The 12,382-nt window shown below is 41.0% G+C and overlaps 1 protein-coding gene across 2 annotated transcripts in view; it reads left to right on the top strand.

Annotated features, from left to right (window-relative positions):
* Positions 1-12,382, top strand: part of PARG (poly(ADP-ribose) glycohydrolase) — a 116,953-nt gene that overhangs the window by 85,135 nt on the left and 19,436 nt on the right. For both annotated transcript variants that reach the window (XM_069572293.1, XM_069572292.1), the window contains exons 14-15: positions 6,965-7,043; positions 8,466-8,574. In XM_069572293.1, the coding sequence (XP_069428394.1) occupies positions 6,965-7,043; positions 8,466-8,574 (188 nt within the window). The remainder of the gene's footprint in view (positions 1-6,964; positions 7,044-8,465; positions 8,575-12,382) is intronic.

The following is a 12,382-nucleotide window of genomic DNA, read 5'->3' as shown; positions in this document are numbered from 1 at the left end:
TGATTCACCTTCCCATCTGTAATCACCGCAGGCTAAGGACACCCGGGGCGACTTTACCTCAGCATTTTCCCCCATATCCACTTAACTCTATTTTAGTGCCTCCTAATTAATATCTGTGATGTGATGTTCCCTTAATGGAAATGGCCATTTCATCATCTATTTGATGTTGGATTTCTGCCATCTCCCTTCTTTGGAGACTCTTAACCATGTACTGCAATCTATCTGCCTGATCAATTCCATTCCTTCAATGATTCATCCAGACTCAGTGAGCTAATGGCTGTGACTGTGCTGCCTGAATCTGTAGAAGAGTTTGAGAAATTGGAAATAAATTAAATTTATCATCATTGTGGGGCATCTGGTTGGTATCAGACTTTTAAATGAATATGAAACAGGTCGTGCAAACAGGCAGATACTTTTATCCAGACAGTGTTATTCCTCTACTTGCTGTAATTCTCCCTGGAGCAGTCATGAGTTAAAACCTTTCAATAAGTATGGATAGAGGGAAGGAATTAAAAACTCTAATCTTCCCCCTGCTTTGCTTTTCCCCTAATGTTCCCCCAGAACATCCAATAAATAGCTTCGGTACTAAAAGGTGCTACTGTGGTGCTGTGATATTGTTTTGAAATTTCTGTGAGAACATAAAGAAAATGCCTAGGCATGAAACTTACTGAGCAGAACGTTTGTGTGCTTAATATAAAACCTGCCCTCTAGTGAATCAGATTGTCCTAAGCATCACAGGTCCTTACATCTTTTTGAGTATCAACAGAATTGATAGAAAGGACAGAAGTGGACCCCCTTGTTTATAGTACTGGTGCTTTTCGTTGAGTAACACTAGAGGTGCCCATCGCTACAAAAACAGCCCTCAGTTCAGTTCAGTTGCTCAGTCATGTCCAACTCTTTGCGACCCCATGAATTGCAGCACGCCAGGCCTCCCTGTCCATCACCAACTCCCGGAGTTCACTCAAACTCACGTCCATCGAGTTGGTGATGCCATCCAGCCATCTCATCCTCGGTCGTCCCCTTCTCCTCCTGCCCCCAATCCCTCCCAGCATCAGAGTCTTTTCCAATGAGTCAACTCTTCGCATGAGGTGGCCAAAGTACTGGAGTTACAGCTTTAGCATCATTCCTTCCAAAGAAATCCCAGGGCTGATCTCCTTCAGAATGGACTGGTTGGATCTCCTTGCAGTCCAAGGGACTCTCAAGAGTCTTCTCCAACACCACAGTTCAAAAGCATCAAACCTTTGGTGCTCAGCTTTCTTCACAGTCCAACTCTCACATCCATACATGACTACTGGAAAAACCATAGCCTTGACTGAAATGAAGTGAAGTCACTCAGTTGTGTCTGACTCTTTGCGACCCCATAGACTGTAGCATACCAGGCTCCTCTGTCCATGGGATTTCCAGGCAACAGTACTGGAGTGGATTGCCATTTCCTTCTCCAGGGGATCTTCCCAACCCAGGGCTCGAACCCAGGTCTCCCACACTGTAGACAGACGCTTTGCAGTCTGAGCCACCTTTATTGGCAAAGTAGTGTCTCTGCTTTTGAATATGCTATCTAGGTTGGTCGGCCCTGCATCACTACTAATGACACCAGCTGATTGGGAAAGACCCAAATTCAGTTGGAGTTTGACTTTTCTTAATTTTTATTAGTCATGGGAATGAAAGGCAAGAGTGTTCTTTCTGCTGCATAACCACCACTGTTTTAATGATACTAATAAAATTGGGGTAGATGGTTTTGTATAAACCTTCTTGCTAGGGGCATAACCCATTAGTATGTAGAATTTCTTTCATCTCCAATTATCTTTTGCTGTTCTCATCATAAATTTTCATTACTAATAAAAGAAAATAAGAATTTTTCTTACTACTACTAAATCTAAGAACTCATAAAGTTGTAATAAGTTCTTGAAAAGATTTAAATGGGTTCCTTAAGTTTTTAACTTAGGTGAAGATTAATCTTTGAGCATGAAGTCTTAAGGCTATCCCTAGGGAGAGCTATCACAAAGGTCATTCAGACTTTTGTCTCTTCTTTGCTGTTATCATTGTTTACCTCTGCATTTTCAGAAAAGTTTATCAACAAATTTAAATTTTCAACAAGCTAAGGGCAGTTGTCTTTCAGAACAAACAACATAGTTGTGAAAGATGTTTCCTAGAAAACTCAGGATTTAATTTGTTGAGAGCAAAAGCTTCTGTATGTACATTTTTGATTTCCCAAACCTGAAGGAAATAAACCTAGCTTTGTTTCTCATAGGAAAGAAGACAGAAACCGCTCTAAGATGCAGTAGAAATTGATCATTGGTATTTTATATTTTTCAGCCACTTTTCAAAAGACAGGTGTTTGTTATCTGTAATTAAGAGATCAGAGTAGGCATTATTATCATTATTATTATTATTATTGCGAAGAATAATAAACAGATTTGCCCACTGCGGGGCCAAAGACAGAAGAAGATTGTTCCCGTCTCTCTGTTTCCAGTCATGCCGGCGGACCAGGCTCCTTTCCAGCCTTGCATAAGTGGAGTCAGATGGCTTTGGTTTCTCTAGCATATGTGTCTGCGTGGTCAGTCATGTCCAGCTCTCTGTGACTGCCGGGCTCCTCTGTCCATAGAGTTTTCCAGGCAAGAATACTGGAGCAGGTTGCTCTTGTCGTCTCTGGGGGATCTTCCCAATCCAGGGATCGAACCCGTGTCTCTCATGTCCCCCGCACTGGCAGGCAGGTTCTGTTCCAGCTAAGCCACCAGGGAATCCCTTGGTTTCTCTACTCTCTTACAAAGTTAAGTCTGATGACACCAAATACCAACTGAAGGTATTGAAGGGTTTTAAATTTGTTTTATTTGGTTTTCCAGGCAATTCTGTGAGATAAACAATATAAAAATTATTGACAGGCTTGATTTTTAGGTGTTGAAATGCAGTCCAGTGAGATTAGGCTACTCGGGGGTTCACTTTGGGTGATTCCTCACGGCTCTATGCCATGCTCTTGGTAAATGAATTTTTAAATATATGTCAGTTACATAACAGCCCAGATTAAGTATTTCTGGATTCATCTTAACCTCAGTGTACTTCCTGTTTTGCTCATTAATTATGTTTATGCAGCAAGTACTTACTCAGCTGCTCCTGTATTCTTACATTGTGCGTGCGTGATAAGTCACTTCGGTCCTGTCCGACTCTTTGAGACCCCAGGGACTGAGCCCACCAGGCTCCTTGTCTGTGGGATTCTCCAGGCAAGAATACTGGAGTGGGTTGCTGTGCCCTCCTCCAGGGGAAGATGCTAATGTAGGCACAAACGTTAATAATTTATAGTTCCTGCCCTTGAGAAGCTGTCAGTCTAGTGAAGAAGATGGATTACATTTTTAACAGTTTTATTAAAGTATAATTGGCATATAACAAATTATATATATTTAAAGTATACAGTTCGTAAGTTTTGACATATGGCTACTCACATGAAGTCATCTTTTTGCCTGTGTTTTAGTTGGGGTTTCTTTTCTTTTAAATGAATTTCTTTATTCTCGTTGGAGGCTGATTACAGTATTGTGGTGGTTTTTGCCATACATCAGCATGAACCAGCCATGGTATAGTCTTTTACTCTTGAGTTTTGGAGGTGCTTTATATGTTTTAGGTAAGTCTTTTATCAGGTACATGGAATAAATCTTTTCATTATCTTCAATTACTTTTGAAAAACAGAAGTTTCTAATTTTGAAGTCCAGTTTATTAATTTGGAGTTTTGGGTTTTGTTTTGTTTTCGAGGGTTTATTTTTTTTTTTAAGTTCTTTCTGATTTGATTACTGTAGTTTTATAATAATTTGTGAAATCATTGTGAGCCCTCCAACTTTGTTCTTCAGAGTTGTTTCTTGAATTTATCTACAAAAAAGCTTCTTAGAATTTTAAAAAATAATTTTGTTTACTTACTTACGTGTTTTGGCTGCGCTGGGGGTTCGTTGCTTTGTGCGTGCTTTCTCTAGTTGTGGCGAGTGGGGGCTTCCCTTCAGTGGTGGTGCCTGGGCTCCCCATTGTGGTAGCTTCTCTCACTGTGGAGCATGGGTTCTAGGCACACAGGCTCAGCAGTTGCGACTCACTGGCTTAGTTGCTGCACAGCCTGTGGAAATCTTCTTAGACCAGGGATCAAACCTGTGTGCCCTGTACTGGCAGGTGGATTCATATCCGCTGCACCACCAGGGCAGTCCTAGAAGTTTAATTTAATTAAGGCCATTTTGAATCTACAGATCAGTTTGGGAAGATTTGACTTTTAAAAAAGTTTTGTTGAAGAACAGTTTACCGTCATGTTGCTGTCCTTTGTGCAGCGCAGTGACTGAGTCACGTGTAGGTCTGCATGCGGCTTCCTCCATGGTCTTCTCCCTTATGGTCTGTCGCAGGATATTGGACACAGTGCCCTCTGCTCTACAGTAGGGCCTTGTTGTTCCCACACTTTATATAGTAATTTTCCTTTCCTGCTCCCAAACTTCCAGTCCTTCTCGCCCCTACTCTCACTTCCCCTTGGCAGCCACAGCCTGTTCTCTGTGTCTGAGTCTGTGTATGTTTTGTAAATGTGCTCATTTGTGTCGTTATATTCCATATAGAAGTGATGTCCTGTGGTATCTTTCTCTGCTGACTTACTTTGCTTAGTACAGTAGTCTCCAGGTCCATTCATGTTACTGCAGGTGACGTTATTCCATTCTTTTTGGTGGCTCAGTCATAGTTCACTGTGTGTGTGTCCGCGTGTGTGTGTGTGTCCGTGTGTGTGTGTCCGCGTGTGTGTGTCCGTCCGTGTCTTGGCTGTTGCGAGCAGTGCCGCTGTGATCATAAGGGTGCATATATCTTCTCTTTAAATACACTTGTCATACATTCTTTAAACTGGGACACTTTCTCAACCTTGTGTTTGTTCACCTTGATATTTTTAAAATATATAAGCCAATTACTTGGTTCAGTGCAGTTCAGCCGCTCAGTTGTGTTCGACTCTTTGCGACCCCATGAATCGCAACACGCCAGGCCTCCCTGTTCATCGCCATCTCCCGGAGTTCACTCAGACTCACGTCCATCGAGTCAGTGATGCCATCCAGCCATCTCATCCTTGGTCGTCCCCTTCTCCTCCTGCCCCCAATCCCTCCCAGCATCAGCGTCTTTTCCAATGAGTCAACTCTTCACATGAGGTGGCCAAAGTACTGGAGTTTCAGCTTTAGCATCATTCCTTCCAAAGATCACCCAGGGCTGATCTCCTTCAAAATGGACTGGTTGGATCTCCTTGCAGTCCAAGGGACTCTCAAGAGTCTTCTCCAGCACCACAGGTCAAAAGCATCAATTCTTTGGTGCTCAGCTTTCTTCACAGTCCAACTCTCACATCCATACATGACCACTGGAAAAACCATAGCCTTGACTAGACGGACCTTTGTTGGCAAAGTAATGTCCCTGCTTTTGAATATGCTATCTAGGTTGGTCATGACTTTCCTTCCAAGGAGTAAGCGTCTTTTAATTTTATGGCTGCAGTCACCATCTACAGTGGTTTTGGAGCCCAGAAAAATAAAGTCTGACACTGTTTCCACTGTTTCCCCATTTATTTCCCATGAAGTGATGGGACCATCACTTGGTAGAATATCTCTTTTGAGGTGTTGCCCCGTGTTTTTTCAGAACTAGATTCAGTTTATTCATTTTGGTAGGAACCCCACAGAAGTATGGACGTCCCTGATAGCTCAGTTGGTAAAGAATCCACCTGCAGTGGAGGAGACCCTAGTTTGATTCCTGAGTCGGGAAGATCCACTCAAGAAGGGATAGGCTACCCGCTCCAGTATTCTTGGGCTTTCCTTGAGGCTCAGCTGGTAAAGCATCTGCCTGCAATGCAGGAGATCTGGGTTCAATCCCTGGGTTGGGAAGATCCCCTGGAGGAGGGCATTAGAACCCACTCCAGTATTCTGGCCTGGAGAATTCCATGGCTGTATAGTCCATGGGGTTGCAAAGAGTTAGATACACCTGAGTGACTTTCACTTTGCCACTGAAGTATATCTTTTGAAGAGAAAAGTAGGACCATAAAATCCACATACAACTTATGTGTGTAGGTAACTTACAAGTTAGCCCTTTGAATACCTGTTTCCTTCACTTATGGGGACTACATCTATGGATTCAATCAGCTGCAGATTGTGTAGCACTGTAACATTTACCACTGAAAAAAACTGCAGTGTAAGAGCACCCATGCAGTTCAGTCACGTTGTTCAAGAGTCAGCTGTACTAAAAATAGCATTAATCTTAGTTCTCAGTGTTGTCTTGTTTCTCTTTTTCATACGTGAAAAGTATTGTCTTGCTCAGGGTTTTCAGCTTTTAATTTTACTGTTTGTTGATTCTTATCAAGCAGTTATTGAGTTGGCCATAGAAGTTGGAATGAGCTTATTTAGTGAAATAGTAGAAATTATCGCCGCTGTGGACACCGCCCTTGTTCTTATGTTCAGGTCCCATGAATTAGATGCCTGTGTTAAAGGCCAGGCTTGGTACCTGTTCTTATCAGATGTTAATTATGCTTTTCTCCCTCCCTGTCTTCTCATGCATAATATCCTGGTTATACAAAGCCCTTTGAAGTATTTTGCCTATTGGTAGGCAAATCCTAAATTTAATCTTATTGATACTTTTCTTAGGGAATGTTTTTATATAAAATTTATTTTCTCAACAATGCAAATTAAATATTACCATCAGTTTACAGACACTGAAGACAGTGGACTTTTATAAAACACAGTCTTTATGTACTCATCAAAGAAAAAATGAATATGGCAGACTTTTATTTTCTTTGTTGATTGGACCATTCATTCACTGTATGTTAAATATTGTGGTTGCTTCTGGAAGCATCATTTTTTTCTTCATATGAAATAATAAGTCATTAAGACTAGTGGGTTTTTTTATCTGCTTGTGTTTCTTAACAGAGACCCTTTAGAGGGTGTAGTTTTTAAGAAATAATTTTTTCTGAAAAATAATAGTGGCAGATTATTTGTTTCAGGTACTGAACAGTACAGTGAATACACAGGCTATGCCGAAACATACCGCTGGGCCCGGAGCCACGAAGACAGGAGCGGAAGGTGAGTTCATCTCTACTTGAGTATCACACGGCCCAAAGCCAAGGAATGTGGGCTTGGCCCTGGTACGTTCTGTCTTCCATCTACTCTCACTTCAGAAATATAATTTTCTTCTTGAATTCGATAGTACGGGTTCACTAGTAGTTAAAACAGATTCACCAGCTCTATATACTCAGAGAAGACCAGAGAAAGAAAGGCCAGATATCTAAACTGAGACCAGGAAGGGCACAGCTCTCTGCAGGCGTCTCTGCTGCCGATTGTAAGCATCCAATGAAGGTTAACTTCCAACAACAAACTTAATTCGAGTGGATTCTAATTGCAGCTTGAAGCCTTTAAACAGCCTTCTTAGTTGTCCTTAACTTCTGTGAGATTAGGTAAGTGGGGGAAACCTGTGTTGGGACAATTTGCCTAATACCATAAAACAGTTGCTGGCAGAACCTATGGTGAGCTTTGATGCTGCTGTCTCTGGTTTCTTATTGAAGTACATTCTTACACTTCGACATTTTTGCTTCCCCAGAGGCAAATTTTTATTGAAAACCTGTGTGTGGCAAATTGTGTGTGTTTCAGTGGGAAGAGCCACTGTGGCAGAAAAAATCAGCCCCCGCCCTTGTGGCCATACAGCCTTATTCTTTGTAATATCTCAAGTCCAGTTGCTAGTCTGCCTTTGTTTTGGATAAAGCATATGGCTGCAACAGTTACTAAGGTGGATTTTTAATTCTTTATAATTCTTTACAGACTAGCATGAAGGCGTCTGTTGCTGTTCTTCAGTGTGAAGCACTGATGGGAATATCATTACATGCATGTTTATGAAGAGATGAATATTTAGAATTTCATGTTTCCAAAATCACCATCTCATCCAACTTTTCCTGTCTCCACAGGCAAATTGTTGTTGTTTGCTTTGATTTATTTGCCTTTTTAAAAATAATTTTGTGCACTCAGCAGTTGAAGGCAGCAGGTAGAATTTAATATTGAATTGTTACACTTTTTTTTTAACCTCAGCACTTGACTCCTTGGGACTAGTTTTTGGACAATATACGGTGATGTTACAAACTCAGTGACTTAGAGCAGTTCTTCCAGAACAGAGGAAAGAGCTCTTGTCCAGATACAAAGGCCAGGTCTTTGGTGTTGGGAGGAAAACAGAGAGCTAAATCCCTTTGGTTTGCCCACCAAATCTTTTAACCTCAAAGACTCACTGTTAATGATGTATCTGTTTACAGTATATTCTATCTTTTCGTTTTACTGCTTAATGCTTGGTACTCCACAATACATGTGCCTTGGACTTCCTGATTGGCTGAGACATAAAGGCATTGTTCGGTTGGTTTGTAATGTATTAGCCCTGCCGAAGTCTCCGACCCTGCCCTGTGGGGGGTTGTTGTCTGCTGAGGGCCTTTCCCCACTCCTCCTTGCCCCTGTCTGTTGCCCCAGGGACGACTGGCAGCGGCGCAGCACTGAGATCGTTGCCATCGACGCCCTGCACTTCCGACGCTACCTCGACCAGTTTGCGCCCGAGAAGATCAGACGGGAGCTTAACAAGGCCAGTAACCTTATTTCTCCGTCCGTCTGGCAGCTGCATCTATCTGCTGCCGTTTTATTAATGCTGAATTAATGCTCTCTGGTAACTCCTGCAGCGTCAGGACGTTTGCCCACAGCGCTCCTGAGTTAATGGGTCTGTCAGCTTGTACAGGATGTGCTTTCCGTTTTGTAATTGTTTGACGACTGATGCCAGATAGACTGTTGCTTGATATTAAGCCCCACACGTGCATTTATCTCATCAAGTACATTTAGCTGCTTTGGAACATTATCATTTTAAAACGATACAGAAATGAATGAACCTGAGAGTTTTTTTCAGACCTACCCAATGACACTTTCTCTGCAAGGTATGCTGTCAGGATTGAAACAGATAAACCGTGAAAGTGAAGTCACTGTTGTTCTCATATTGGTACGAGTCATGTAAATCATTTATTTGGCAATCTGGCGTATTCATGATGGAGTATATGGCTTTCTGTGCTTAGTTTTATCTCCTGTGATCATTTTCTTTTTTAATTGTGTTACAGAAATATAAAAATGAGCTAGACCTATTGTTAGTTCAGGTTTTTACTAATTAACCATAATAAACTAACTAACTTACAATAGCATTCCTATTCTGTTCTCTAGGTAGATAGGGCCTTACCAAAACTGTTGCTTTTTTCTTTAGTTCCTCAAATTACTCTCATGGCCAAGACTGACCCAATTCTGAAAACCACTTTTTAGCTTCCATGAATAGGGTTTGGTCATGAAACTCTCTGCTTAGACAAGGCGTGTGTTTTGCATGACCCCCATGTGCCAGTCCCTACACAGGCTTTTGGCAATGAGAGCCGACCGGGTGTACCGCTGCAAGGGAGCTGGGAATGCTGCTGGACTGGCATGTGTGGCCCTCTGTATATCGTCCTCACATCTTTTCCCTGGGTCTGACCACAGGAATGGCCTCTGTGTGGTGCTCTGCTAATCCCAGCTCAAGTACCTTACCTTTCCTGTTGTTGTTTATAAAATAGCCAAATAATCCAGATAGGCTTTTACTATGCTTAAAACTTAGGGGATATTTCCAATATAATTACATTTGTTATCTTATATCCTAATGTACTTGAGAATCTAATTTGCTGTTGAACATATTTTTAAAATATACAATTAGGTTATTTTAACATTTGAAGTTCTCAAAGGGATCCCATAAAAAGTTTGAAGAGTAAATGCATTATTTTCCAAAATTGAACTTACATACAGATTCCATTTTTCTTTAATTCCTCAGAAAAGCTGTCTAAAAAGACTGTTCTTTGATATGTCAACAGTTATAATTTCTCTTTTATATGACTCATGATACTAAGGAATATCTTTTAGGTACCTTTTAAATGTGAGCCTGCTTTCACTGCCTAAACTCTTGCCTTAAAGCAGTTGTCTCCAAGCACATGGTGTTTTTATTACACAGCATATCAAGTAGAATAAGATTTATATTTAGCTTTTCATCAAAAGTGTTTGTGAGTGGGTCACATGGTCATTGATAGTAGAAGTAGTGGGTGTGGGGGTCCTAGGATACCAGGGAGGCCCTGATGCAATCTAGTATCCTTATAAGAAGAGATTAGGTCATACAAAAACAAACCAAAAAAAAAAAAACAAAAAAAACCAGGAGTGCACGCGCACAGAATGAATACCATGTGTGGGTCTACATGAAGGTGACCATCTGCACGCCAAGGAGAGGGTCTCAGAAGAAACCAAGCACGTGGACACCCTGATCTTGCACTTCTAGTCTCCTGAACTGAGAAGAGTAATGTCTATTGTTTTACTCACATAGTCTGTGTGGCACTTTGTTACGTCAAGAAATACATGGAAATTTAGAGAGACATGTATGAAAAGGAAATGTATTTAACCATTATTGTACATTAACACACATTCCAAGGTTCTTTTTTTTTTAATGGATAATATTTATATTCCCACAAATACTTTTCCTGCAGGAGCTGGATCATTCACTTTTACAGATATAATCCTGGACATAAATAAATATTCTCATTTTTAATTCCCCATGGCTAACTGATGACACCACAACCTGGAGAGCATAGTAAATTAAATGTTTTACATCTCACTGGGTTTTGTAAACTTAGGTTTAAAGCAGAACTCTGTTTTAAATCACTTCAGAGATAACTTGTACAGTGCTTTTTTTTTTTTTTTTTGTATGCCAGAAAGAAACTAGACAGGAACAGAAAAACTCCATTTTTCCAAATGAAGCAATAGACCAGCTTTCACCGTCAGAATTCAGTGTGGATCTCTGAGCTCCAGGGGGCTTGCTGCTTTTAGGCGATACTCAGGCTTCCCTGGCGGTTCAGTGGTCTGTGAGTTCCAGGGGGCTTGCTGCTTTTAGGCATACTCAGGCTTCCCGGAGGTGCAGGGGTAAAGAATCTGCCTGACAACGCAGGAGACATGGGCGGAGCCCCTGGGCTGGGAAGATTCCCCTGGAGGAGGAAGTGGCAGTCTGCTCCTATATTCTTGCCTGGAAGGTTCCATGGACAGAGGAGCCTAGTCAACTATAGGCCGGGGGTTGCAAAGAATCAGACAAAACTGAGCGACTGAGGACAGACACACACAACAGATAGCAGCCTAAAGGCAGGCCCACAGAGCGCTTTATCATCTCTGGAAACAACTGGCTCTATCCAGGCTCCTCCCAGCCTACTGGACCCACATCATGTGGGTTTTAAACCTGTGAAAGGTAAGCTAGGTAACATTCTCTAGGAGAACTGTCTTTGGATTGAAAAGATTTATGACTTCAGGATGTAAAAGTAGCAAATAGCTCAGCAAAGGAAGAAAGAAATCATCTGTGGAAAGTTGTGTTTAGCCATGTTAGACTCAATCCAATAACATTAAGTAACGAATATATTCCATGGAGTCATCTGGATCAGAAATTTAACAAAGTGAGGAGACCATCTGAGCAGGAAATCAGCACTTCCCTTTTAAAAACTAATGTATTGATTTTGCTGTTTTTGTTATTATCACCAAATTCAGGAGTGGATTGTTGCAGTGCTTGATTAACAAAACCGATCAGTCCTCGCTGTTAATAGTTCAAAGAAGTTCAATATCTGATCATATATAATTTTTTCTTGAAGTCTGTTACTTTACTTTTCAGGAATATTGGTTCAAAATGTATCATTTTTAGTGAGTTTTCCCTTCAGTTTCTCAATGTATAGAATCAGAATAACCATAGAAATACATAATCTAATTTCTGATTTCATACATGGGAAATCTAAGGTCTAAATGATGTTTTCATTTTATATTGCATCTTGAAAAGGCAACATCCATTTACTAAGGTTACAGTTATTTTAAAGACAAAATATCATCTATAATTTTACATTTCAAATAATCGTTTTCATTTTTGTAGGACTTTCCACACAGATATTAAGTTTCATATAAATGTGTTCAAAAGTGACATAAATATTGTATTTATTTAATTTATCCTAATTATATTTTTCATACTTTCTAATGATCTTCATAATAATATGATAATGGCCATAAAATTAGTTGGATTGACATATGAGGACTTAGCTGATATACTAAGTCTTAGCTATTAGTTTTTTAACTAAACTAATGGTGGTCCCAGGGTTCTCCTTATTATATACAATGTGGTGAACATCTTTGTGGAGCTTCCCCGGTGGCTCAGACGGTGAAGAATCTGCCTGCAGTGCAGGAGACCTGCGTTCAGCCCCTGGGCTGAGCAGATCCCTTGGAGAAGAGAATGGAAGCCCACTCCAGTATTGTTGCCTGGAGAATCCCATGGACAGAGGAGCCTGGGCAGCTACAGTCCATGGGGTCACAAAGAATCAGAC

The sequence above is a fragment of the Ovis canadensis genome, chromosome 25, assembly GCF_042477335.2.
Source record: "Ovis canadensis isolate MfBH-ARS-UI-01 breed Bighorn chromosome 25, ARS-UI_OviCan_v2, whole genome shotgun sequence".
In the NCBI taxonomy this organism is placed as follows: Eukaryota; Metazoa; Chordata; class Mammalia; order Artiodactyla; family Bovidae; genus Ovis; species Ovis canadensis.
This window is presented reverse-complemented; position numbering and strand designations above follow the sequence as displayed.